This window comes from Lissotriton vulgaris, chromosome 7 (assembly GCF_964263255.1).
Source record: "Lissotriton vulgaris chromosome 7, aLisVul1.2, whole genome shotgun sequence".
In the NCBI taxonomy this organism is placed as follows: Eukaryota; Metazoa; Chordata; class Amphibia; order Caudata; family Salamandridae; genus Lissotriton; species Lissotriton vulgaris.
Genome location: NC_141695.1, coordinates 24,116,474 through 24,143,735, shown reverse-complemented (window position 1 = coordinate 24,143,735; position 27,262 = coordinate 24,116,474). Strand labels below are relative to the sequence as shown.

Sequence of the window (27,262 nt, the reverse complement as noted above, 5' to 3'; positions counted from 1 at the left end):
GTGCCAACCTCCTCCCCCAGGATGGGCAGGGGAAGCTTCAAAGGCATACTGTCTTTTGTGAGCTTCCCCAGGTCAATTGCTGCACTCAGCAACTGGCCACCACCGGGTCTGACCCCCACTCTGGCAGGAAGACAGGCGGGAAACCCTAAATGAGGAAAGGGGGTGTGCTAGCCTCTGCCAACCCCACCCCTCAGGTGGGGGAGGCGAGGTGAAGCAAAACTCCAGGCTCCGGCCATCTTGAGGATGGGGAGCCCTGCCCAATCAGAGATAGGCTCCTGCCCCCTCCCACAGGAGAGGAGCAGGATAGGGAGTGTACTCACCTCAGCACAGGGAACCATTGGTCCCTGCCCTTACCCTACCTAAATTTAGTATTTAGGGGTACCCTGAACCTTCCTTCCTCAGATCCCGATACCGAAACAAGCAAGAAGATCAAGAAACAAGAAGACCTGCCATGCAGCTGCTAAGAAGAGAACAACACTAACTGAATTGGCCCCAGCCCTACAGGCCTGTCGACCCTCGAACCTGCTCCTGCTAAACCCTGGCTCCTTCTGTGGTCAGCAACCTCAAAAACCTCAGAGAACCTGACTGCCATGTGACTCTACCAAGACTGGGACTCCCACGAGCAGTGGTTCTGCTCAAAAAGCAACACCCCTGGTGCCAGCCAGGAACCGCAAATCAAGCACACTCCTCACCCGCCGAGCCCGGCCTGTGCCTGATTGGACAAAGACCCTGAGGACATCCACCCAGCAATTGTGACCTGAAATCCAGTGCCCAAGGACCCTCCTTGACGACCCAGACGACGCCTGCAGCCTCACAACCAGGGATCCCTCCTACCAAGTTCAGCTGAGGGTACGGCCCCGTGGCCCCTGTGCCCAACTCCTGGGTGCCTACCTATCCTCCAAGATCCCAACTAACCTCTCGAAGTAGTGGTCGTACCTGAAGAATCTCCGTCCCCGAGCCTTCAGCCTTTGTTCACCTTCCAGCTTTTCCATTGAATAACATTGAGTGCCCGACGGCTCAAAAGCACCCTGCACCCAGCCGCCCGAGTGCCCCTGGGAGTGCAACCTCTGTCCTAATCTACTTCCCCATTTGCCCTGAGCAAGTGACCAGGAGCCCAGCTCCCACAGCCGCGTGGCCTCCCATAAGATGACATTGGGCCTACTCTCTCTGCACCCAGCCACCCCTGTGCCGCTCAGGGTGTAATAACTGTACCTACCTGACCCTGGGAGACCCCTGAGTCTATGCCCATAACCTTAACTCTGCCAGTTGAGTACTTACCCCAAAGCGGATAACTCACTTTTCTTCTGTAGGGTAACATTGAATGGTTTCACTTAGAAATTCTTCTGTGTGGAGTTTTGAAACTTTAAAATATTCATCTAAAATCAGCCGAATCACGAAAACGAAAATGCTCACCTGTTATCAGGAGAGATCCCTGTGATGGATCTTGGTGCCCAGCACTGACCCTGAAAAGTAATTATAACTGTACATACCAGTAACTTGAATTTCCATCCATAGGATAACATTGCCTGTTTTTTGCGGAAAAAGTTTCGAAGTGTTGATTTTTGAAACTTACAAATATTTGCTAAAAATCGCCTGAAAGACATAAACGTATTCCTTCAACTGTTTACAGGAGATGCACTGGTGCTGGATCCAGGATCCAACACTGAGTAAGAAAAAGTAACGATAGCACTACTTACCTGCTAAGTGAATTTCCTCCCATAGGATAAGATTGGTGATTCTATGTGAAAAAGTTTTTAAATGTCAACTTTTAAAATACAATAATATTCCTTAAAAATCACAACTGTAACCAAAACGCTTTTACTCAACTGTTTACAGGAGATGTCTCAGGACTGAATCTAGGATCCAGTCCTGTGGTTAGAAAAGTAATCCATAAAGTAATTAATTGCATTTAACTAGAAATTCCCATTGAGCTCAATTTCACATTGTGTTTGAAATTGGGTTACCTATTGCAACAACTGTAACTATTGTATACCAAAGTCTATTACCTATTTGAAAAGTATTTAACTAAAATAACTCATTCTGAGAAAGTATATTTTGATCCCTATTGTTAGTTCTAAAATAAAACATCTATATTTTTTATACAAACCATTGGCCTAGAGTTCAATTCTTAAGTGTGTGAGACCATTTGCTGACTGAGTGTGTACAACAAATGCTTTACTCAGTCCTCTGATACTGCCTTACGGCTCGACCAAGCTACCACTTTAGAGAGTAAGGTTATATCTAACTTTAGCCTCTGCCAAACCTCTGGGGACTGTGGACCTGTGCTCACTGTACCTTGCTTTGGTCCAGTATATAAAGAGCCACTTTCTTACAGCATGGGTCCATGGGGGCTCCTGAGTGGATGCCTTTCTTGGTCGATGTGTTGTCTTCGGTCGTGACAGATGCCTGGTTGAGTTAAGGAATAGTCAGGTTAAGGCAGGTCCTGGTTTGTGCCTTATGGCTGTCTAGGAAACCCCCAACAAGTGGTGCTATCTTTCTGTTGCTCCAAGAACTCAAAGATGTAGGGGCATATTCCCAAGCAATAGCGATAATTATCGCTATTGCTTGGTTAGAGACAAAAATGTATCGCCGTCCTGCGGCGATTTTTACAGCAGATAAACCTTGGTATTACCAAGGTTTATCGCAAATGCGATAAAAATCGGCCGCAATGCAAGAATATCGCTGAAAAGTCAGCGATATTCATGCATTAGCGAGCTAATGCTCGTAGCCATGTTATCCACCTCCCATTGGTAACATGGCTAAGAACTGCTCAGGGCAGGTGTTAGCTTTTGGAGATATTCGCGCTTAGCGCGAATATCTCCAAAAGTTGGTAATAGGAGACAGCGATGTTAGCGGCTGTTTCCAGTCGCTAAAATCTTGGCACGCCCACTTTGCATGTCATTAGTGATAAATATCACTGACATGCAAAGTGGGGCCCAAGATGGTCGCTATCTCCTACTAGCTGTCGCTAACTGGTGTTAGCGACAGCTAGGTAATAGGGAGATAATTTTACCTCCGCTTTCTTGGCTTTTAAAGCAAAAAAAACCCCTTGATAATATGCCCCGTAGTTCTCAGTTTGCCTACACAAGGAAGGCAGCAATGTTAGGGTACAGCCTACTACGGAAAAAAGCCTGTAAATGGTCTTTTTGTGCTTTGGGAGCAATTCAGCGGCAAAATGCTATTTTGCCCTGAGTGCTGAAACTCCATGTACCATCCCTAAATAAACACTGACCAATCTGCAGTTTATTTATGTGTTTTTACAGTTATCAATCAAATGCTGCTCAATTTTTATCATGTCTTACTGTACAATGTGTTTTATCCAGAAAGTGTAAAGCTCATTCAAGTACAGTACATTGGGAAACCAACCATGTGCATCTGAAGTGCTGTATATAAATGAATTTGCTAATTATGTAGCATAAAGTCGATATTTAGGGCACAATTCAAACAGGAAATTATACAAATCTGTATTTACTCATGTGTTTATGCACTATTACACCCACGTATAACTCTCCACTGATTTGTCTGTTGATCATTTCCTAGGGAGTTTATACCTAGGTGTAGACAAACTTCTCTCCTACCCATGAGAGGGGGCGGAGCCTCCTATCACAGAATTTATGAGTGCAAGGTTACTACTAGTAACTGTTTACATATTGGTGGATGTTTCTGCCAATCTCTGCCTTATCAGAAAGAACATTACTAAAGTTCATTTTTTTATATAAATATATATTTTAATGTATAAATCTACATCAATTCAAAATATTACTATCACTACTATTACTTAAAATATGAACTGGTGAAATAAAAATTACAGCTTATTAACTCCTCAAATGAAATGTGATTAAGTAATACATTCATTTAAATATATTAATTTATAAATTATACTTTTCAAACCAAAGGTTACAAAATGATACATCCTCAGTAACTTTTGATGTACTATTTAGTAACTTCTGTTAAATGTTATGTGCTTATTGAACTTTAAATTATTTTTTACCATAAGTGTAAAAGTTTATTACAACTATTTTTCAAAGCTTTTTACCAAATATAAATAATTATATATGTCTATCTATATATCTATCTAAATACATGTGTTTGTGTGTGATTTAAACCATTAGCTGTGTCGTCGGTCAACGGCCGTCGATAGCACTACCTCCGTAGACTGCGCACGTCCGTTGGCCGAAGTGGCCCCACCCGTGCATGGAATTGCCTGCACTGCAGCGGATTTTACGCCGTGGTTAACATGTTGAATTTCCAAATAATTTAGTTTACTTAACATTAGTTCTTGTGGTGTGTTAGTTTATTTCCCTGCCTCCATTGTTTTGCTTTGGGAGTTTGTTGCAGGACCAGTGGTTGGCCGTGTGTGATGCTGGACTTACTCCGAAGGTGGGCTGAACTACATTTACATCTGTTTCAACACTGTTAGGGCACTACTGACTTTAGAAGTGTGTGGTTTGTGAATAGCAATGGCCTTACTCTTCTGTGTGTGTGTTTGTGTTGCATTTCCCTTCCCAAATGCCTCCTTACATCTCCCTAAACCCTTTCTATTTATCAGCAGATATTCCTAATGTTCATACAGTTTCCCCTTAGTCCTTAGTCCTTCCCATATTTTCTTCTAAAACATACACCAGTGTGTGTGCAGATCTCTGCCACTGGGGTGTAGATTTCAGCACAGAAAGACAGGAGCTGTGGAGGCCTCTGACCACAGGTTTGTGATTTACATTTTGTAGTACGGACTAGTACTGATGTCATTCTTACTATAAAATGCAGGTAGTGAACCCAGCCCTTGTTTTACAGCTTTGAAACAGTTTTGCCTAGATTTACTGATGAGTATCCTTCTTCTGCCACCAGGTGGCATTCTTTGACAAGAGATAGGAACCTGTATGTTCCAGGTCTGGTTTAAAAAAGCTTTCGTTTAGCTTGAAAGCTAGATTCGTAAATAAGCATAGGCAAAGGCAAAATATCGGGTGTTATCTGCTAGCCTACTGGGTTTGCCAATGATGGTGCTTTTTAGTGTTTTCTAAAACTTTTTACAAAAACATTTAAAAATAGCAGTTTATGCATGCATGCACATGCACACGTAATGGCCGATTTTTTTAAACTATACAGTTTTACGAAAATAAAAGATGACAGCCCTGCATGGGCATGTTTGGGTACTCAAAAGGTAACGTCATTGAATGTTTTTTAATAGAGTTTAAAAACAACACTAAAGGATGGCCCCCTTTGAATAAAAAAGTTTGGCATGCTCACACAAAGGGCTGCTTTTTTGGAATGGGCTGAAAGCCCATGTTAAAACATGGCAGCACAAAGCATGCATGCAAGTGGGCTATGACGCACTGCAGGTAACTGTGAGGGTCTGATTCCAGAGTCTGGTGAGCTGCCGGACCCTCACAAAGTTTAACATAAAATGTAGTTGTTCACGTCTTGGGGCGTCTTGCCATAGAATAACAGATCTTTATTGTTACCTAACTCATTGGTACGATTTTTTTCAACCGTGGAAGGATGAAAGGCTGAATGGACCCACCAGGATTTGAATCTATGGCCATGGTGTCCAGCACAGACACCTGGGGCCATATTATGCATAAAGTGCCCTTCCCAGTGTGCACAGCGCACCTTTCGAAAGGTGCAATGGAGGCAGACAGGGACAATGCCAGCTGCGGCCGGCATCGCTCGCGGGTGAGGGGGTTGGTGCCGGTTGGGTTGGTGGAGGGTATGGGTGGGTGCAGGTGGGCAAGTGGTCGTTCACGGGGGGGGGACATAATAAAAAAATTAAAATAAACAAGAACCGCCCATGGATAATGCGCCCTATTAAAATGAATGTGCTGCCCTGGGAGGAGCCACAAACATGCTGTTATGGGGGCAGCGCATTCAGTGAAACATGAATCGACAGCTTCAAAGCCGCGCTGCAATTCACAGTGCAGGTGGCATGCCGCCAAAGGGAAGACCGATCCCCCTGCACTTGGGTGCAGTGAGTGACTGTGCCTTCCTGTGCGTCTGGGGGGTCCATATGACCCTCCTTTCCCTCTACAGAGGGCTGGCCTCACGTGGAGCACAGACAGTGCACCACCTTTTTTTGGTACAGTTTCAGTGCACCTCCGAAGGTCATGTTTGCATCTGTATCTGTAATACAGAGCGGACACAGAGGCAAAGCGATTCACTCATGCAAATGAAGGAACGCCCTCACATGATAGCACTGACACTACATATGTACTAATACTACCCGCATTACAGATGGGGCCGTACAAGTATCTGCGGCTCCTTCTGTATCACCAAAGTGCTCCGGGGGTGCACATGCCCATTGCACAGCTGGGGCACTTTCTGTAAAAAGCACCTGATGCTTTAGTCCACTGAGCCACCAAAACTGGGAAGCAAAATAAGTAAAAGGATAAAAAAAATGAAAACACACTGACACAGAATGGGTCTACTTTTTTGTGTGTACTGAATTCTTCTTGGGCACCAATGGTTCAAGCAGACTGAACTCCAGGCTATGTTGTAATCTATAGGGGAAGGAAACAACATAAGAATGACAATTGCACAGGGGGGGCGTGGCTTCGGCACCGGATGGAATGGCCGCTTAGGGGCGGAGCTCTGCTCCACCAGGACACTATCTAAGCTGCTGGCACGTCTCCAGCATCAATTTTTCCTGGACATTGACAGCCTCATACGTCGGAACATGGGAGGATTCCGGTGAGCCCATTTTCAGCACCAAGCACATCGCGCATTTCGCGCTCACCTTGTCTTTTCCTGCCGCTTTCTTCGCTCACTCTCTCAAGGGATTGAACACTGTACATCTTAGGGAATATCTGCTTTTATGCGATACATTATGGCTGCATTTCTTCGCCACAAGCTTCACATATTAACCATTTTTTTCCAATGCCATTCCTTCCCTAGATGCAGCTGTTGCCTGATTTAATATGCCTCATTAATTACTTTGCACTTATATAACCAGGTCAATCCTTCAAATGTCAATCTACTGAATGCTTCATAATTACCTGGTTATTATATGATATGACTGGAGTCTTTCTTTTCGCCTTCCCCTTCGCATAATACGGCGTCACTTCTGATTTTCTACCAAATGGTCAACATATTACCTTTTTCAAGGTCTGTGACTTTATAATTTGTTGGCATTTATGCACCAATGTGCTTCTTCTCTTCTTAAGTCACTGCTGGTCAAACCATTTCTTCTGGAGAATGTTATTACCATGGTTCTCTCGAGACCTGTGCATCGCTTATTCTACTCACTGGTAGATGGCTCTTTATGGGAAAATTGTGCAAACCGACATTTGTTTTTGTTCCATCACATCAAAGACTATTGATAACTCCTCCACCTGTATCAACACCAGACTCTTCTTCTACTACATTGCAGATGGCTGGAGTAACTCCTAATCGTAGCACCTCATCATCACAGGCCGCCTCAAGCAAATCATCTCCTCCTACCTCCACATCTAAACTTGAAAACACGACCCCTCATCTCCTGACAGATCGTTATCCTCCATATATATGGCGCTACTTTTGGAGGAGATACGTGCTTTGCATCCATTTGTGGAGGAAACCAACAATAAGATGCAACATGAAAAATGGGCTGCAATGGAAAACAGAGTGATTTCATTGGAATCCCAACTACCACAGATACAGGATAATTCCCAACGAATCTCTTCCTTAGAGAAAACAGTCCACATCCTTCAACAACACACTGAAGATTTAGAAAATAGAAATAGGAGGAAAAATCTTTGTATTCATGGTTTGCCTGAGTCTCTGAAAGGTGACGACAGTGTATCTTTCTTCTCTACCTTTCTGCCGAAGCTCCTAGATAGGCCTTCTACTACTTCACTTAGCATTCAAAGAGCTCATAGGCTTGGCCCTCGTCGACCTCTCTCAACAGCTCCAGTTAAACCACGTGGTGTCATTATCCTCTTTTTGAAGTTCACTGATCTGCTCTCAGTTCTCTCTGCAGCTAGATCTAAAAAAACAAATTTCTTGGCTTGGTCAGAAGGTGTTTTTGTCTCAAGATGTTTCCAACGCCACAGCTTCCAGAAGGAAAGAATTCCTGAATCTACGTCCTCCTCTATGAGCTGTTGGCGCTAGGTGCGGTTTGTTTCATCCCTGTATCTTCAAAGTGACATTCCAAAACCAAACGTGGGCTTTTAAGGATCCTGAAGAACGTAAGAATTTTATTCATATTCACACCACCAAGTTATGGATACTACTAATTCTTCAAATGGTTCTTCAAATGGTTGAATACTTAATTTATTTTCTTGCAGAGTTTCTGTGTATGTCTGTTCATTGGCCCTGTTTCTTTCTTGATGGCTCTTCATTGGCTCTGTTAGTTAAGTAGTTGCTTTGTTCTCTGATGTTTTTCTCATCTATTTTTTTTCATGTTTTCCATATTTCCGGTTATACGCTAACTAGTTATATATCTATGTCTATACATTATATCACTGTTAATTGTTTCTTTGTTTTATTCGTACAGATTTGTTTATGTCTCTTTATCCCGTATGGTCCTCTCCTATTACCCTCAAGTCCTGATGCAGCCGGACTCCCCAGGTTGGGTGGTTCATTTTGTCGTGCATTGTCCCTGCCCCAATCAATCAATCAATCAAGACATTTATAGAGCGCACTACTTACCCGTAGGGTCTCAAGGCGCTAAGGGGTGGGGGGAGCCGTTACTGCTCGAACAGCCAGGTCTTGAGCTTCTTCCTGAAGGAGAGGTGGTCTTGGGTCAGGCGTAGATCGGTCGGGAGGGAGTTCCAGGTCTTGGCGGCCAGGTAGGAGAAGGACCTTCCTCCTGTTGTCGCTCTGCGGATGCGTGGGACGGCGGCGAGGGCGTGGCTGGCTGATCGGAGGTGGCGTTTGGGAGCGTAGAAGTTGATTCGGTTGTTGAGGTAATGTCTGTTCTTTTCTCCCTTCAGGTATGCTATTTTCAGTCATCCTTTTTGGATATGTACTGTCTCCTCTTTTATCTTTTCTCTCTTTACTTTTCCCTTTTTTCTTCCCTTTTATTTCACCTCTAATTGTTCTATTCTCCTACCTTCTCCTCATGCTTGATTCCCCTTATTCTATGTATGATTCCATCACCTGTTTCTTTGCATATTCCTTCTCTCTTCTTCCTTTTTTCCTCTTCCTTCATTAACCTTCTTCTCGTATATCCATTGTCATTCTCTATGATGTTCCTAGTCCTGTAAATGTTGTTCTTGCCAGATTTTTTATGTTTTTGCATTCAGAGTTATCTCCTGGAATGAAAATGGTTTTATCAATCCTATTAAAAGACTGAGACTCCTTTCCCACCTCGCTTCTTATAATCCTGATATAGTTCTCTTGCAGGAGACCCATCTTACAGAAACTAAATAACTTAAGTTAAGAAGAAGCTGGGTTGGTCCGGTCTTATTCTCTCTATCTACTAATGAAAAAAGGGGGTTGTCATTCTATGTCACATGAAATTAAAAAGTAAAGTTTTATCGCAAGGAAATGATATTGAAGGTAGATGGATTTTAGCTAATTGTCAATTAATTATGTTCCTTTAACTGTTTTTAATATTTATGGTTCTATACATCCTGATTGTTCTTTTTGGCCTTTGATTACTCAAAAATGTATTCAATTTCAAGATGATTTGTTTATTCTGGGTGGAGACTATAACCAAATAGTTGACCCTTTTTCTGATTGTAAATCTACAGTTCGTTTTATTCCAAACAAGACTCACAAACACTTCCTTGCCACTATTTCTCAATCACATCTCATTGATTCTTGGCATCTTTCTCATCCTGACACTTTTGACTACTCCATTTTCTCTCCCCCTCATTCATTCCTTTCTTGTCTAGACTACATCTTTCTTCCTCAATCTTTGTCTCAAAACTTACTGTCTTCATCTATTGAACCTATAGTTATCTCGGACCACGCTCCAATTGTAACAGACCTTGACTTATCCCATCCACATCCAAAATCTTCCCTATGGCGTTTTAATAATTCCCTTCTAACTGATCCTCTATTTTCCTCCTCTTTTTGCTCCTTCGCTAATGAATTATTTCTCCTAAATTGTGTTGCTAGTACTTCCCCCCATATTATCTGGGATTCTTGTAAAGCTACTGCATGAGGTTTCATTATAGACTTTGTTTCTAAGAAAAAGAAAAGCTTTCTTCAGAAACGGAAAACTGTATTAGCTTATATTAAACTTTTGGAACATGAATTTTATAAATCTTCACAAACTTCCATCTCACCAGAATTGATACGAGCTAAGCTGGAGCTTAACAAAACTTCTCCTGACAATGCTTTTTCAATACTCCTTCGCAGTAGTGCTCGCTTTTATGGTGGTCGAAATAAAACAGGGACACTTCGAGCAAATTACCTTAAAACACGCACAGCACTTACTTTTCTTTATTCGATTTATTCCTCTGATAATTCCCTTCTGCATAAAGATCAAGAAATACTTGATTAATTTAAACTTTTTTATTATCAAAACCTCTACACACCAGAATCTCCCCCACTCCTTCTCTCATTCAGACTTATCTTGACAAACTCCTTTGTCCTTCTTCATCCCATCTTAATCTTCTTGATCTTGAAAATGACCTTTCCCTTAATGAACTTTCCAAAGCTTTAAATACCCTCACTAAAGGTAAATTACCTGGTCCAGACAGTTTGTCAGTTCAATTTTTTTTGCACTTTTCTGATTTGATACTCCCTAAAAGTTTGCCACTTTTAAATTCATTTTAAATTCATTTTACTCAACTAGTAAGACAGAAGGCACTTTTTAAGAGACAACCATCTACCTCATTCCCAAAGAGGGTTGAGATCCTAAATTTTGAAATAAATGATTGCCCGATTTCTTTAGTTAATGTTGATTATGAATTATTTGCTAAACTGCTTGCTTTACGTTTAGATCCTATCATGCCCCATCTTATTGGAAAAGAGCAATGTGGTTTTGTTAAGGGTAGACTAACTTCCGATAATTCTCGTCTTTTTCTCAATGTTTTAATTAAAGTCTCTTCCCGCTCTATTCGTCTAGCTGCTATCTCTGCTGACACAGAAAAGCTTTCGATAGTCGATTGGTCCTTTTTGTTTGCATCATTGCGTTGGCATGGTTGTGGTCCTAAATTTATATCACTTATTTCCTTATTATACTCTGCTCCCAAAGCCTCGGTTCTAGTAAATGGTCGTGTTCCATCTTCCTTTCCTCTACAACGTGGCGTTCGTCAAGGCTGTCCCTTATTCTCGCTTCTCTTCGTTTTAGCTCTTGAACCCTTTTTGACTTCTATCTGTAACAACAATTCTATTTCCGGTTTTCCTTATGGTGATCAGCAATTTATGCGGGCGATATTCTCTTATTCATCTCTGCTCCCGAGATTTCTATTCCTCCTTTAATACTTTTTCGCAGGTTTCTGGCTACAAGAATAATTCTGACGAGAATGAAATTCTCCCTCTCACGAAATTCTGTCTTCCTCATTTCTTCTCTTCCACCGGTTTTGCCTGGAATAGTTCAAAATTAAGTATCTAGGCATTTGGTTCTCCAATTCTATCACTTCTTCTATTAAACTGAATATGTCTGCTGCCATTTCTCGAATTGAGAAATTATTCATATCTTGGAACCCCCTTTTTAGGTCTCGCCTCTCAATGCGCATGCGCATTGAGTAGAGCGAGACTATAGCGACTCAAACAGACTTTACCCAACTAGTATCCCAACTGGCGATTTGGTGCTGTGCCCGTGCGCTTTTAGGTCAATGCGCAAGTGCATTGACCTAAAATGCACGTGCACATCATCAAATCGCGATCTGTTCCCCAGCAGCACTCCTCCCACACCTTTGAAGTGAAGCTTAGCTTCACTTCAAAGGCCCCTGCTGCTTCACACCCTCATCGCCGCTATCCCCGCTCGGCCCCCTCCCCTGCCCGCCTTGTCGCATTTCTCCTCCCCCCTCCCCTTCTCTGCCTTCCCTCATCGCCGATCTCCCCGCTCGGCCCCCTCCCCTGCCCGCCGTGTCGCATTTCTCCTCCCCCCTCCCCTTCTCTGCCTTCCCTCATCGCCGCTCTCCCCGCTCGGCCCCCTCCCCTGCCTGCCGTGTCGCATTTCTCCTCCACCCTCCCCTTCTCTGCCTTCCCTCCGTCTTGTTCTGCTGAGCCGCCCGTGTACGAAACCAGCGTCCGATCTCTCTTGCCAACAAGATGTCACATTCTTTCCCGCCAGTTCCAGTTCCCATTCTCGCATGTCGAGACCGTGGGTCGCACCTCACAGTGCAGCGAGCATGGACCTTAGGGAAGACACGTCCGGCTGGACCCAGGGGGCCGCGTTTCTACTAATAGAATGTGCTACCAAGTCAGTGCATCTGGACTTTTCTTGTAGACGTTTCAGTGCCATAACACATTTTGAAGGAAATTTAATTAGTTATTTTTTAATGATGTCATATTTTCGCAGAAAAACCTTTCGGACAAGCCAGAGCAGCTGCACAGCTGTGAGGATGACACAACAGCACATGTTCTAAATAGCTACAGAAATCAGCTTCCTTCCTTTTCGTGACGCTTGGGGGCCAGCCCCTTGTCTGCCTCAGTTGAATGTCTTCAACCCGTGGTCTTTCCATTAATGGCAGAGTGCAGTGCTCATACTGTCATCGGTTACTGGCTAATAGCACAGATTGATTTCTGAACAATGAATGTAAATAGTATTATGGTAGTCCTTGTCCGCGATTTAGTTCCGGTTTATATTTCACTTCTGACTTAATCTTGCACCAAAATACCAGTCGGGTGGCACACTATAGTGATCACAAAAGTTTAGTTCATGTATTTAAGCCACACCCCCAAGTACACAGGCCAGGCCCCTTCTACGGACGGCCCACTTTTTGCATTAGACTTGAACCCCTGACAAACGCTTCCTTTTGCTGGCCGTGTTTAAAGGCATGGCTTTCTATTTGACTTTTCACTTACTTCATAAGCTGAATTTACATCCCTCATTTTAACATCCAGTGTAATATGAGTGCTTAGGGTCGATTCTTGGCTTTGGTGCTCGTCCTTTGTTGCAAGGGCTTCGAAAGCATTTGAGGTTGAGTCAGCCGTGTATGTAAACCTAGATGTTGGCAAAGAGCCCTGAACCCTTCATGATCTTTTTATATTTTGTGAAGAATGGATGATCTCACATATTTTGCTTATGAAAATTCCTCACATGCGTTCATACTAAATGATGAGCTAATTTTTAGGTTTGTATACAAACAGCTGTTAGTTGTCTGTTTTCGACATGCTATTGTGGACAATGCCACTGCTTACCCATTTCTTGCTATTGGTTGGCTCAATCATTACTCTAATTTGCTTGCTTCTTATTCGTCAGTTTCCATGTTCTTTCATTCATCTTCTAGTGTTTGTCTTTCCCCAGAGCCTGGACTCATTACTTGTGTCCTTCCATTGCTCCCTTTTCAGGCACTACTTTTTTTCTCTTTGAGTACGATCTCTGAAAGTGCATGTGCTTTTCAGCTGTCTCCCCCGTGTATCAGGGGTGTGGGGGTGTTAATATTTCACTTCTGTTCTTGGATTTTCGTAACAATAAAATACACTGAACATAATCTTAACTAAAGTTATTTACAAAAGTTTAAGCTATTGCCATTATAAATTACAATCACTTTTATTAAGTATTATTTAAAAAAGTTAAAAGCCATTGTTATTTGTAATATCAATACATCTAAGTCACGTAAATACAAAACATGTTGCATTACAAATGCTATAGGTGTCACATTTGCGAAAGTTAGAACTATTGGCATTGTAAATGACAAAGCTATTAATTTAGCTATTTTCAAAAACAACACATAAATAAAAAAAAATTCATTTATAAGACCAATAGCTCAAACTTTCCTAATGCGAGACCTATTGCATTTCCAATGCTTGTTAGGTCTTGTGCTACGCAACGCGCATGTGTTGCATAGGAGGGGACCTAATGCCGTGGGCAGAGCTTTTGCAGCAAAGAAGTGCACGTGTTGCATTTCTGGCAATGCAACGTGTGCACATCTTGGCGATTTCCTTTCGGGAAGTTATTGAAACATTTTGAGCGGCAGGCAAACCACACCCACTCGATAAACACAAGAAAGACGAACGCATGTGTGTGTGTGATGGAAACGCTAACTATTTTAGATTAAATACGCCCAGTAGATCGCTCACAAGAAGAGGTATAACTGTCATATCACTCTTTGTGCAAGGACAAAAAACTTGAGGGAAATTTAACAAAGCATGAGACATCTCTTGCGTACCACTAAAATGCAGCGCTGAGTGTAGCATCCAAGCACTAGCGTATATTTTCCCAGAAACCCTTGCTTCTGCACATATATGAACAACGCACGTTTCCACTCACCAGACTTTCAGATGTATTTGCCTTTTAGAACATTATTGGCTGCATCCAGGGCGCTAATTCCCAAAAGTCTCCACGCCCCTCCACACCCACTATGAAATAATGCACTGGAACAGTCTGCCAGTGGGAAAGCCATGTCTTTGCATGGAGACTGACCAGAGCCACAGCTGGCTGGTGTGAAAGTTGAGGGTGAAAGATCTTTACCTTCACACTCTTCTCTCCTATCACAGTCCTAAACTACGAGTGGAAGTACCCATTCCAGATCAAAAGTTAGTGCTGTTACTTTAAAAGTTCTAGATGTTGAAGCTCCACCTCTATGCTGGCAGATAAAAGTGCTTTGATGCCTCGTTAGGTGTAGTGAACGCTATATAAATGCGATTACAATAAAACCCCAACTTCACTTGCACAACACACAGCCTTGAGGATCTATGGTTAGTAAAGGGTTAAACATGAATTAAGTACAACACAAAGAAGTATGTGTTTCCACACAATGGCTGCAGCGCAACTACATGTTTCTTCAAATGTCCGTGTTTATGAGCATACTTAATGGAACTATCCATGAGTAAGATTATGTTGTACGAAGGTGGCACATTCCTGTCCTGAAAGCACACATTGCTTTATAATGCTTACGAGGAAATTCAGTGACAAGAAAAAAGCATGGACAAAACAGCAAATGAAAAAATGGCTTCATGGCTTCCCAAACTGGATTGATTTTATAGGTAACGCCACTGGGGTTGTTTGTGCTGCATCCACGCAAGCAGCTGTGGCCCATGCAGGCACGAGTAGTGGGGCCGGATTGTGGGGGAGGGGGGATTTGACAGAATACCATTAGGGAAAACTAAATAAAGAATTAATTTTTCCTCATCGTCTGTCGAAATCCCCCCCATCCAGCCCCACCGCCCCACCGCTATTACCTGCATGGGTCGCGGCTGCACGCAAGCAGGTGCAGGCCCTTCTGTGGGTGTATACTTATCTCCCACATTCTCAAAAGTGGTTTGCAGCCATTGTAGCCAATATGATATGCAGAATTGCATTGGTATAGATAGCGCTTACCACACGAAGTCTAACGCACTATATACAGCAATGTGGCTCAAAGCTTTATTTTTGACCAGAAGTTTTTGTTTCAGTCACATTGTGGTAGATAAGCCTCCTGCTGCTCTACAGACAAAAATACATTGTTAACTAAGTAAATAAACCAACAGCAGCACCTTCCTCAGTCCTTAGTTAGGTAAAATGAAGAAAAAGCAAGCATTGGCATAGCCAATAGGTCTCGCCTTTGGGACCTGCTGCATAACTAAATACTTATAAGGTCCCACAGGCAAGCCCTTTTGGCTATGCCCAATGCTTGTTCTTTCCTGGTGGTGCCGGCTGGATTCGAATAAGATGATGATCGCCACAATTTTAATTTATATCCTCTCCATTCTCCCCGTTCATCTCCCCTCTATCTACTTTAAATGTATTGATTTGTGTCTCTCTAGATTCCTCTGGAAGAATAAAAAATCCAAAATCACCCTATCTTCTCTTTGGAAATCAAAATCTAATGGCGGTGTGAATTTCCCAGATTTCGTCTTTATTATAAATCCTTCTCTTTGCGACAGGCCTCACGATGGCTTAAATCGGACCCTTCCTCCTTCTCTCCTCCCTGACTCTACTTTGAACAAACCTTGGGGCATATTACCTTTTTCCCGCTAAAGCAGCGATAATTTTATCACCCTATTACCTAGCTGTCGCTAACACCAGTTAGCGACAGCTAGTGGCAGATAGCGATTATCTTGGGGCCCACTTTGCATCTCAGCGATATTTATCGCTAATGACATGCAAAGTGGGCTTGCCAAAATGTTAGCGACTGGAAACAGTCGCTAATATCGCTATCTCCAATTATCAACAAAGCCTTACTTTTGGAAATATTTGCGCTAAGCGCGAATATCTCCAAAAGCTAACGCCTGCCCAGAGCAGTTCTTAGCCATGTTATCCAATGGAAGGTGGATAACATGGCTAAGAGCATTGTCACGATAATGCATGAATATCGCTGATTTTTCAGCGATATTCATGCATTTTGCAGGATTTTTACCGCTTTTGAGATAAACCTTGATAATATCAAGGTATCTCAGCGGTAAAAATCGTCGGAGCTCGGCGATATAATTTTAGCCGCTAACCATGCATAGCTATTGCTTGGTAATATGCCCCCTTATTATTACCCTTTTCCTTCAAAGAAGTTATTTGTTTTTCTGCAAAAAATTCTCATACTTCCCTCCCCTTGTTTCAACATACTTGTCTCCTCCAGAAACCTTTAGTCCATCCCTCTACCATTTCCCGTGAATCTTTCTTAGGCTCTCCTATTTGGCATAATTTGCTTATCCTACTCAACAACAGACCCGTTTTTGGGAACGCTTGGAGGTCAAAAGCTATTTAATGGTTAATCAGCGTTTCACCTTGCTCCTTTCCTCAATTTCAATCCTTGTTTCTTTGTCCTCATTCCTTTATACAGAGATTTACTACTCTTATGGCAATTATTCTTGACATATATTACTTCCTTCCTCATTCTTCTTCATCTGATATCCAAAGCCCTCTTTTCAAAATACTTCTTACTCTCCCCAAGGGTTCTCTTATATACAAAAAGAAATTCCGATTCTTTAGATCTTCCTCCAGATGACCATGGTATTTTTGACCTCATGCTTGCTTTGGCCTTTCAACATATTTCCTTTAACTGGAAACATCTTGACAAACTGTCCATACAGCCTTGGTGGAATACTCTCTGTCATTTCCATAGACTTGATGTTGCTTGTGCTTCTTCTTGCAAACCACTCATGAATAGGGGTCTCTTGTGGTTCCCCTTACCACCTATTTGGACCGAATTGTTTTAAATAATACTTTGTTCAGGTGTGGGTCACGCACTGCTCTGTGAGATTTAAGGTGAGCAGGTTGTGGTGTGCATCAGAGATATCACCCCCTGACAAGGAAGGTGTGGGAATCAAATTCGTGGTTGGTGACACCTAGCGTAGATGTCAACTCCCTGAGCACAACCTGGGAGAAACACCCAATGTTTCTATATCATGTAATCCAAATATTGTCAATAAAGTTGAACCAAAATTGTTGTTGTTTATCTCATGTTTAATTCACATGAATTTCATCAATGTCCATGAAGTTCCAAAATGTATGTACATCCAAAATCAACACATGGTGATAGTATCCCAATGCATTTCGGACACATGGTCCTTCATCAGGGGAATCCTAAACAGAATAAAAATGAGGCAATCTAAGTATAATTCACCGGGTAGCAAGTCTCAAACCAATTAAATAAAGTTCTAACGATTATGCATGTCAACGATCTATGGTACAGTGTAATGCATGCAGCATGAACCCAAAAACTTGTGTTAAATAAAGTAGAACCAAATGTCCATGCTCGTGTGCTATGGATAAAACAAGCCCAGTTTGCAATATGAATGAAACGTATAACCATATGCGTTCAATTCGTAAAAAAAAGTAAAGAGGTCTCTGTGCCCAGAAAATACTCTCGGTGGTGAAAAAAAGCTCCACGTTATAGCCCAAGTTAGAGATGAAAACAATCACTAAATCACAAACAAGAAAAAATGCGTCTATAGCGGTCACCGTAAGTAAAAGGTAGTCCCAGTAATCCAAAGGTCTGCATGTTAACACCGAGATGACAAGCGTGAACAATATAGTAAAGACACTTACAAGAAATTCAAAGCTGGGTTACGCGTTAAGACAGTGCACCCTTCGCCGTTTGGTGTGTAACAAACGTTCGGAATATGCGGAAGTAAATAAAGCATGCAGCGTGCATAGAAAGAACAATATAGTAAAGACACTTACAAGAAATTCAAAGCTGGGTTACGCGTTAAGACAGTGCGCCCTTCGCCGTTTGGTGTGTAACAAACGTTCGGAATATGCGGAAGTAAATAAAGCATGCAGCGTGCATAGAAAGAGGACTGAATGTCAGTGGCCATCTTAGAGTGGGGAAACGTGCATCCACGGAAGAAAGTGGACAATAAACTGAAAGAAAATGAGTAATACAAACAGTGAAGCACGGAATGAAAAAGCAATAGAATAGGGAAAAGAGAGATTATAATGATGGAAAGAAGGTGTGACAGTGAGTGGGTGTAACTCATCAAAACAAAGAATGGTGGGCAATATATGAACGGATGAACAAAGTGCATGGAATATGAACATAAGAGGATAGGAACGATAGCATGGTAGTGTACCAATAGATGATAGAGAAAAATTCATACATGTCATAACCCTGTATATACAAAAATAGAAGGAGATTTTTATAGGTAACATTGAAATTCCATCCGATCATTGAGACCAGAAGGTTTCATTGATTGAAGGAATTTGATCCAATGGTTTTCACGCTGTAATAAAAAGTTGTTATTGTCTCTGTCGTCTCGCTTGTTGACCACCTCCACTGCAGCAAACCTTAGCTGACTGATGTTGTGTCTGCTATCCTTAAAATGTACAGCCAGATTGGATTTCAAATTGACAGTCCTTATATTACTCTTGTGTTCATTTATTCTCTGTTTTAACTTGCGTGTGGTTTTTCCAGTATATATTAGCCCACACGGACATTTCACAATATATACCACATTTTCAGTGTCGCAAGTGGCATTCAATTTCAATTTGATGTCAGTTCCTTTCATGGGATGTTTAATCACAGGGCCTTTGATCATGTTGTTGCAATTTTGACAGTTCAGACAAGGTTGGTTGCCTTTATATTTGATCATTGATGTAGATTTAGGTTTCTTTATGAGTTCCTTCAGGTTGTTACCTCTTTTGTAAGCAAACAGTGGTTGTTCATTGAAAATCCCGTTGAAGTCCTGTTCTCGACAAATAATGGGCCAATGTTTCAAAATGGCATTTTTATAGGCCCTTGAAGACGCAGAATATTTAGATACGACCACCGGTCTGTTTTTGCTATCCTTAGGTTTAGTGGTTAGGGTTTCCTGCCGTGTGATGTTATCACAACGTTCTTTTGCCTGAACCAGGATGGATTGTGGGTATCCTCTCTTAGAAAAGCGTTCTAACATGTTGGTGGCTTGTTCCTCATATTTGGTGGTGTTAGAGGTGATACGTTTGACACGTAATAATTGCGAGAATGGCAGGTGATTCTTCAATGGTTTCTGGTGAAAAGAACTGTAATGCAACATGTTGTTTTTGTCGGTAGTTTTTCTATAAAGATCCGTTTCTAGGTAATCTTTAAATCTAGTCACTCTAACATCCAGGAAAGTGATTGATTGTTGACTCATTTCAGATGTGAATTGAATGCGGTCGTTAATGAGGTTGAGGTCAGTAACTGCCTAGTGTAAGGAATCGTAATCTCCTCGCCATAGGACGAAGATGTCGTCTATGTAGCGCAGGAATGCCATGGCATGCTCGATCCAAGGTGTCTGGTTCAGGATGTGGTTGTTCTCAAAGTATATCATGAATGCATTAGTATAGACAGGTGCCGCACAATTGCCCATGGAAGTCCCGGACAACTGGGCATAGAATTGATCATCCCAAGAAAAATAGCTCTGATAAAGGGAGAAATGCGTCAGTTGCATCAGGAAGATTTGCAGATCTTGTGAAAGATCAGAGTGTACCAAAATGTTTTCAATTGCTTCCATGCCCAAATCATGGGGAATGCTTGTGTACAAAGATTTAACATCTATTGAGCACAACCAGATAGTTTCATTTTCTCCAAACCTGATCTCGTTGAGAATCTGTAAGAAGTGGGTAGTATCTTTGATATATGTGCAAGATTGTTGAATTAGCGGCTGCAGATATCTGTCAATGAATTTACCCGTGTTTTCATGGATGCTTCCACGTGTAGACACAATGGGTCTAAAAGGAGGCTGGGTAACGCTCTTATGAACCTTGGGTAGCATGTACATGCTTGGTGTACTTGGATTGATTGGTGTCAAGAATCTCTTGGTTTTAGGTTCAATAGTTCCGTTCTCTTCCGCCGTGGTTAAAATGTTCATCAACACTTCTTTGTAGCTGTTTGTAGGGTTAGCATGAATTAGATTGTAGGTGCTCTTATCTGAAAGATGTTCTCGGTCCGAGATTCTTGACACCAATCAATCCAAGTACACCAAGCATGTACATGCTACCCAAGGTTCATAAGAGCGTTACCCAGCCTCCTTTTAGACCCATTGTGTCTACACGTGGAAGCATCCATGAAAACACGGGTAAATTCATTGACAGATATCTGCAGCCGCTAATTCAACAATCTTGCACATATATCAAAGATACTACCCACTTCTTACAGATTCTCAACGAGATCAGGTTTGGAGAAAATGAAACTATCTGGTTGTGCTCAATAGATGTTAAATCTTTGTACACAAGCATTCCCCATGATTTGGGCATGGAAGCAATTGAAAACATTTTGGTACACTCTGATCTTTCACAAGATCTGCAAATCTTCCTGATGCAACTGACGCATTTCACCCTTTATCAGAGCTATTTTTCTTGGGATGATCAATTCTATGCCCAGTTGTCCGGGACTTCCATGGGCAATTGTGCGGCACCTGTCTATGCTAATGCATTCATGATATACTTTGAGAACAACCACATCCTGAACCAGACACCTTGGATCGAGCATGCCATGGCATTCCTGCGCTACATAGACGACATCTTCGTCCTATGGCGAGGAAATTACGATTCCTTACACAAGGCAGTTACTGACCTCAACCTCATTAACGACCGCATTCAATTCACATCTGAAATGAGTCAACAATCAATCACTTTCCTGGATGTTAGAGTGACTAGATTTAAAGATTACCTAGAAACGGATCTTTATAGAAAAACTACAGACAAAAACAACATGTTGCATTACAGTTCTTTTCACCAGAAACCATTGAAGAATCACCTGCCATTCTCGCAATTATTACGTGTCAAACGTATCACCTCTAACACCACCAAATATGAGGAACAAGCCACCAACATGTTAGAACGCTTTTCTAAGAGAGGATACCCACAATCCATCCTGGTTCAGGCAAAAGAACGTTGTGATAACATCACACGGCAGGAAACCCTAACCACTAAACCTAAGGATAGCAAAAACAGACCGGTGGTCGTATCTAAATATTCTGCGTCTTCAAGGGCCTATAAAAATGCCATTTTGAAACATTGGCCCATTATTTGTCGAGAACAGGACTTCAACGGGATTTTCAATGAACAACCACTGTTTGCTTACAAAAGAGGTAACAACCTGAAGGAACTCATAAAGAAACCTAAATCTACATCAATGATCAAATATGAAGGCAACCAACCTTGTCTGAACTGTCAAAATTGCAACAACATGATCAAAGGCCCTGTGATTAAACATCCCATGAAAGGAACTGACATCAAATTGAAATTGAATGCCACTTGCGACACTGAAAATGTGGTATATATTGTGAAATGTCCGTGTGGGCTAATATATACTGGAAAAACCACACGCAAGTTAAAACAGAGAATAAATGAACACAAGAGTAATATAAGGACTGTCAATTTGAAATCCAATCTGGCTGTACATTTTAAGGATAGCAGACACAACATCAGTCAGCTAAGGTTTGCTGCAGTGGAGGTGGTCAACAAGCGAGACGACAGAGACAATAACAACTTTTTATTACAGCGTGAAAACCATTGGATCAAATTCCTTCAATCAATGAAACCTTCTGGTCTCAATGATCGGATGGAATTTCAATGTTACCTATTAAAATCTCCTTCTATTTTTGTATATACAGGGTTATGACATGTATGAATTTTTCTCTATCATCTATTGGTACACTACCATGCTATCGTTCCTATCCTCTTATGTTCATATTCCATGCACTTTGTTCATCCGTTCATATATTGCCCACCATTCTTTGTTTTGATGAGTTACACCCACTCACTGTCACACCTTCTTTCCATCATTATAATCTCTCTTTTCCCTATTCTATTGCTTTTTCATTCCGTGCTTCACTGTTTGTATTACTCATTTTCTTTCAGTTTATTGTCCACTTTCTTCCGTGGATGCACGTTTCCCCACTCTAAGATGGCCACTGACATTCAGTCCTCTTTCTATGCACGCTGCATGCTTTATTTACTTCCGCATATTCCGAACGTTTGTTACACACCAAACGGCGAAGGGCGCACTGTTTTAACGCGTAACCCAGCTTTGAATTTCTTGTAAGTGTCTTTACTATATTGTTCTTTCTATGCACGCTGCATGCTTTATTTACTTCCGCATATTCCGAACGTTTGTTACACACCAAACGGCAAAGGGTGCACTGTCTTAACGCGTAACCCAGCTTTGAATTTCTTGTAAGTGTCTTTACTATATTGTTCACGCTTGTCATCTCGGTGTTAACATGCAGACCTTTGGATTACTGGGACTACCTTTTACTTACGGTGACCGCTATAGACGCATTTTTTCTTGTTTGTGATTTAGTGATTGTTTTCATCTCTAACTTGGGCTATAACGTGGAGCTTTTTTTCACCACCGAGAGTATTTTCTGGGCACAGAGACCTCTTTACTTTTTTTTACGAATTGAACGCATATGGTTATACGTTTCATTCATATTGCAAACTGGGCTTGTTTTATCCATAGCACACGAGCATGGACATTTGGTTCTACTTTATTTAACACAAGTTTTTGGGTTCATGCTGCATGCATTACACTGTACCATAGATCGTTGACATGCATAATCGTTAGAACTTTATTTAATTGGTTTGAGACTTGCTACCCGGTGAATTATACTTAGATTGCCTCATTTTTATTCTGTTTAGGATTCCCCTGATGAAGGACCATGTGTCCGAAATGCATTGGGATACTATCACCATGTGTTGATTTTGGATGTACATACATTTTGGAACTTCATGGACATTGATGAAATTCATGTGAATTAAACATGAGATAAACAACAACAATTTTGGTTCAACTTTATTGACAATATTTGGATTACATGATATAGAAACATTGGGTGTTTCTCCCAGGTTGTGCTCAGGGAGTTGACATCTACGCTAGGTGTCACCAACCACGAATTTAAATAATACTTTGCATATAACTTCTGAAAATTTCAAACCCCCTTGAGAAGATTTTGTCTCTGTTCTTTATTATCCACCCTGTTATGCTGATATATATACGGATATACTCATTAGATGTATTTATATTTACCTATTCATTTACAGTATTTTATCTACTGTGTTTTTCTCTGTTTTCTTTTTTTATATCCCAGAATTCTTTTTTCCTTTCCTCCCCCTTCTTTCCCCCCTCCTGCCATTCCTTTCCTCTTCCCCCCACTTTTACCTTATATAAACACCAACAAATTGCTTTTAATCTTTCCTTACAGATATCAGCCAATTGTGACAACATTTTTAGCTCGATCACTTGTTCACATCTACCTAAAAAAGGGCACTTTGGTACCAGGGATGGTGGACCAGTAATCTCCTTTCCTTTTTATTTCATCCTTGTGTTTTTAAGCTGTGTCTTGAGACTATAGAAATTCGAAGGCAGTAGTACCTTTTCTTTAATGTTAGTTAGAATAAAATTTCCCTAAGAAATACATTATAACACTTTTTAAAGATTTCTGTACCTGCTTGATTGGAAGTAAAAAGTAATGTTCTTTTTAAAATGATATGGTGTGGTTATTTGTATTGCAAGCACAAGGCTGACACGTTTAGTTGATGGCATGCTTTGTTTTTTCTCATATTTAGTATACATGTTGAAATAAATCCCCGCCCAAGATTAAGTACCGCGCAGCTTCGCAGGTCAGACGTATGGACTTCGCCAATGTTCGTTTTGATGTAACAATAAAGTATTGTGAAGCATACATGGCCCCATCACGTATGTATGTAAATCACCTATGAATGCAAACATAAAGTGTACAATTAGCTGTAAAGCTACAGAGATCTGTAAAAGAGAAAGGAGGGGTGGGCCGCAAGGTATACCAGGCCTGCTGACTTAGTGGACTAGTATGTCCACTGTAGGAGCCTGTGTTTGACTTAATAGGAACAGGTTCAAATCCCTTTGGGTCCACCCAGCCTTTCATCCTTCGGAGGTCAATAAAATGTGTACCATTGAGTTCGGTAACAATACAACTCAACCACGGTTCAAATCCCTTTGGGTCCACCCAGCCTTTCATCCTTCGGAGGTCAATAAAATTTGTACCATTGAGTTCGGTAACAATACAACTCAACCACAGTTCAAATCCTGGTGGGTCCACTCGGCCTTTCATCCTTCGGAGGTCAATAAAATTTGTACCATTGAGTTCGGTAACAATACAACTCAACCACAGTTCAAATCCTGGTGGGTCCACTCGGCCTTCCATCCTTCTGAGGTTGATAAAATGAGTACGATTGAGTTGGGGAACAATAAACATCTGTTGTACAGCACCAAGATACCCTTGGGTGAACACGTGCTTTACAAATACGTGCTAGGTGGTATGTGCAGGGCACGAGGGCAGCTTCTGTGGGGACCCTCTTAAGAAGGTGTCTTGGTATGAACATTACTTTAACATTTTCCTACACAATATGTACATTGCTGTGTCGCTTCATGTAGAGAAATATCAGAGAACAACAACATCTGTGCTCTTTTTCAGTTGACGTAGAGGGTGAAGAGCCATCGAAGACGATGAACACAGTCTACGTGGGGGTGCAGAGGGGGGCTGCGGAAGATGAGGGCACCTCACAGCAGGCCGCAGACCACGGCAAGACCCACAGCACCGTGTTTACACCAGGTGAGGGTACCAGAACTGCACGCAGGGTATGTACAAGAGAGCAGAGATCTCAGCAGGGGCGTAGTTTCAGGTGGGGTGTTTGGGGTATTACACCCCCCACTAAAAAATGCAATCTGTGGTAAATAGTTGGGTGCAGGAGCTTTCAGTCAGGTATGGTGAGGTGTCTGTCGGATTTCACTCAGGATTTTTACATGCCCAGACTGACAAAAACACACAAACACACACACACAAGCACACATTCTCTCATCTCTGCCTTATACCTGGTTAGATTGAAAACTATTGTGTTTTAAGAACCCCCAACAATCCGCACTTCTCTCTCTTTCCACTGCCTCTTAAGCCCCCCTCGTGTCTTGCTTCTCACAACATATTTTAACAAGATGTGCGAGCGTGATTGTTGGGAAATTTGAAGCTTACATCCCCCAATCTTACTGACCAATCTACCCCCATGGCTCTAAGGTAGGACACCTTTGTGTGACTACTATGGAAGTGTGCTATGTAAAGTGCAGACACTTAGTAGAAATGTGCAAGTACAAAAGGGCACGTCTGCCGGTGCAATGTGCACACATACATCGGATCACTTTTGACCAGGAGCCGCCCATGGGCTTTGGTCCCATTCCAAAGCAGGTGAATATTGTACTGTGTGGCAACAATTACTAAAAACTTCCCAAACATAAGTGCCAAATTAGCTATGCCTTTTATTTCTTCCGAACGGTAAGGTGAAATATTCAGATATATTCCAGGTATATTCTTGAATTCTCTGGCCCTCCTTGTACATTGTCGTTTTGCTCCACAGATTTCGTATGCCGAAGGCCAGGGAACTAACAACATCTTACAGTCGTATTTTTATTTCCCTTTTAGGTCTGGCTCCACAGAGTAGCTGTCTGAATACCTATCGTTAACGACACACAGAGTGAGCTTTTTGTCTGTCCATTTCAGCTATTGGCTATCTGTGCGCCCTCTGTCAGCCATTGGCTATCATGAGCTCCCTCTGTCAGCCATTGGCTATCATGAGCTCCCTCTGTCAGTCATTGGCTATCATGAGCTCCTTCTGTCACTCATTGGCTTGATGCTGAAGGAGCCTGGGCCCACCTGCCCAGTTCAATCCAATGTCGGATCTCCTATGGTTCTTTTTAGCAGCATGAATGCGTAGAGGGAAGTAAAGGTCATGGGTCACTTGAAATACAGTGTAACACAAACGGCTACGCAAGAACCCAAAACGACAAAAGATTGAAGGTTAGTCAGTTTTATTACAAATTCAAAAATAGATGGACATCCCCAAATCTTAGCATGAGAATATGGAAGTACAAGGGAAATAGAAGGAAGCCGAACCCCCTAAAAAGTTCAGCCAGTGGAGCATGAAAAGAACAATAAGTACAATGACGATTATGCATGAGAAGGGAAAACAAAAGTGCAAGTCTCCTTGCATTGGTACTTCTTCTGTACACCACATTTTGTTCTGACTATCTCTACTCTAAAGTGACATCCCTAAGCTAGGGTGTAGGAAAAGGATAGAAAGGTTTCAGTTAGCAAAGCCTTCCGTAGACGTCACTTCGCCACAGGATGGGTCTGAGGCATGGAGCCACAAGCAAAGGAAAGAAAGCACATTAGCAAGGAGGTGCTCTCTGTCAGGAGGACAAGCAGGAATGGGGAGTCTGTCCCTCTCTGCAAAGCATCATATACTCAAAGTCGCATTCAGCAGATGTCCCATAATGCTTTTCTCCTCCTAGCCTTTACAATGGGCTCAACCACAAACTTTTCCATGACGTCCACTCCCTTCAAAGTCTTCTCCACACCCCCCCTCCGTTGCAGTCGCGTGAAAAAAAGAGACACCCTACTAACATGGAACCAGGGTGCATTACAATTTAAACAAAAACAGTGGTTCCTGCAGACACTCAAGGATTACTATCACAATATAATTCTCAGCACAATCGCAGTTAACTGGGAGTCTATCACTGTCAGGGAAAGAAGGACATGTAACACAGGAGGTTTAGAGAAACAAGCTTTTTTTATATATGAAAATTCACACATTTGTTACAAATTTATCAGTGTTGATTGTCCCAAGTGAAAAAAAGTGTGAAACCGATGAGTATCAATTGTGACATTTGTGACATAAAAACAAGGTTTCAATGTTGTTACAGAAAACGACCATTCAATGGAAACACAACCAATGTTAACAGTTTCCTAGTTTAATAGCAGGAACTGGGATTGGTTCATTTGCAAATTGTTGACAACGTTTCGACCCAGCTATCAATGTGGGGTC

At 41.9% G+C, this 27,262-nt stretch overlaps 1 protein-coding gene across 1 annotated transcript in view; it reads left to right on the top strand.

The window, feature by feature from the left end:
- The window catches only part of LOC147700552 (C-type lectin domain family 12 member A-like), a 117,675-nt gene that overhangs the window by 53,139 nt on the left and 37,274 nt on the right, over positions 1 to 27,262 (top strand). The window contains exon 2 of the mRNA XM_086928449.1: positions 24,865 to 25,002. Coding sequence (XP_086784575.1) covers positions 24,897 to 25,002 — 106 coding nt within the window. The 5' untranslated portion in view covers positions 24,865 to 24,896. The remainder of the gene's footprint in view (positions 1 to 24,864; positions 25,003 to 27,262) is intronic.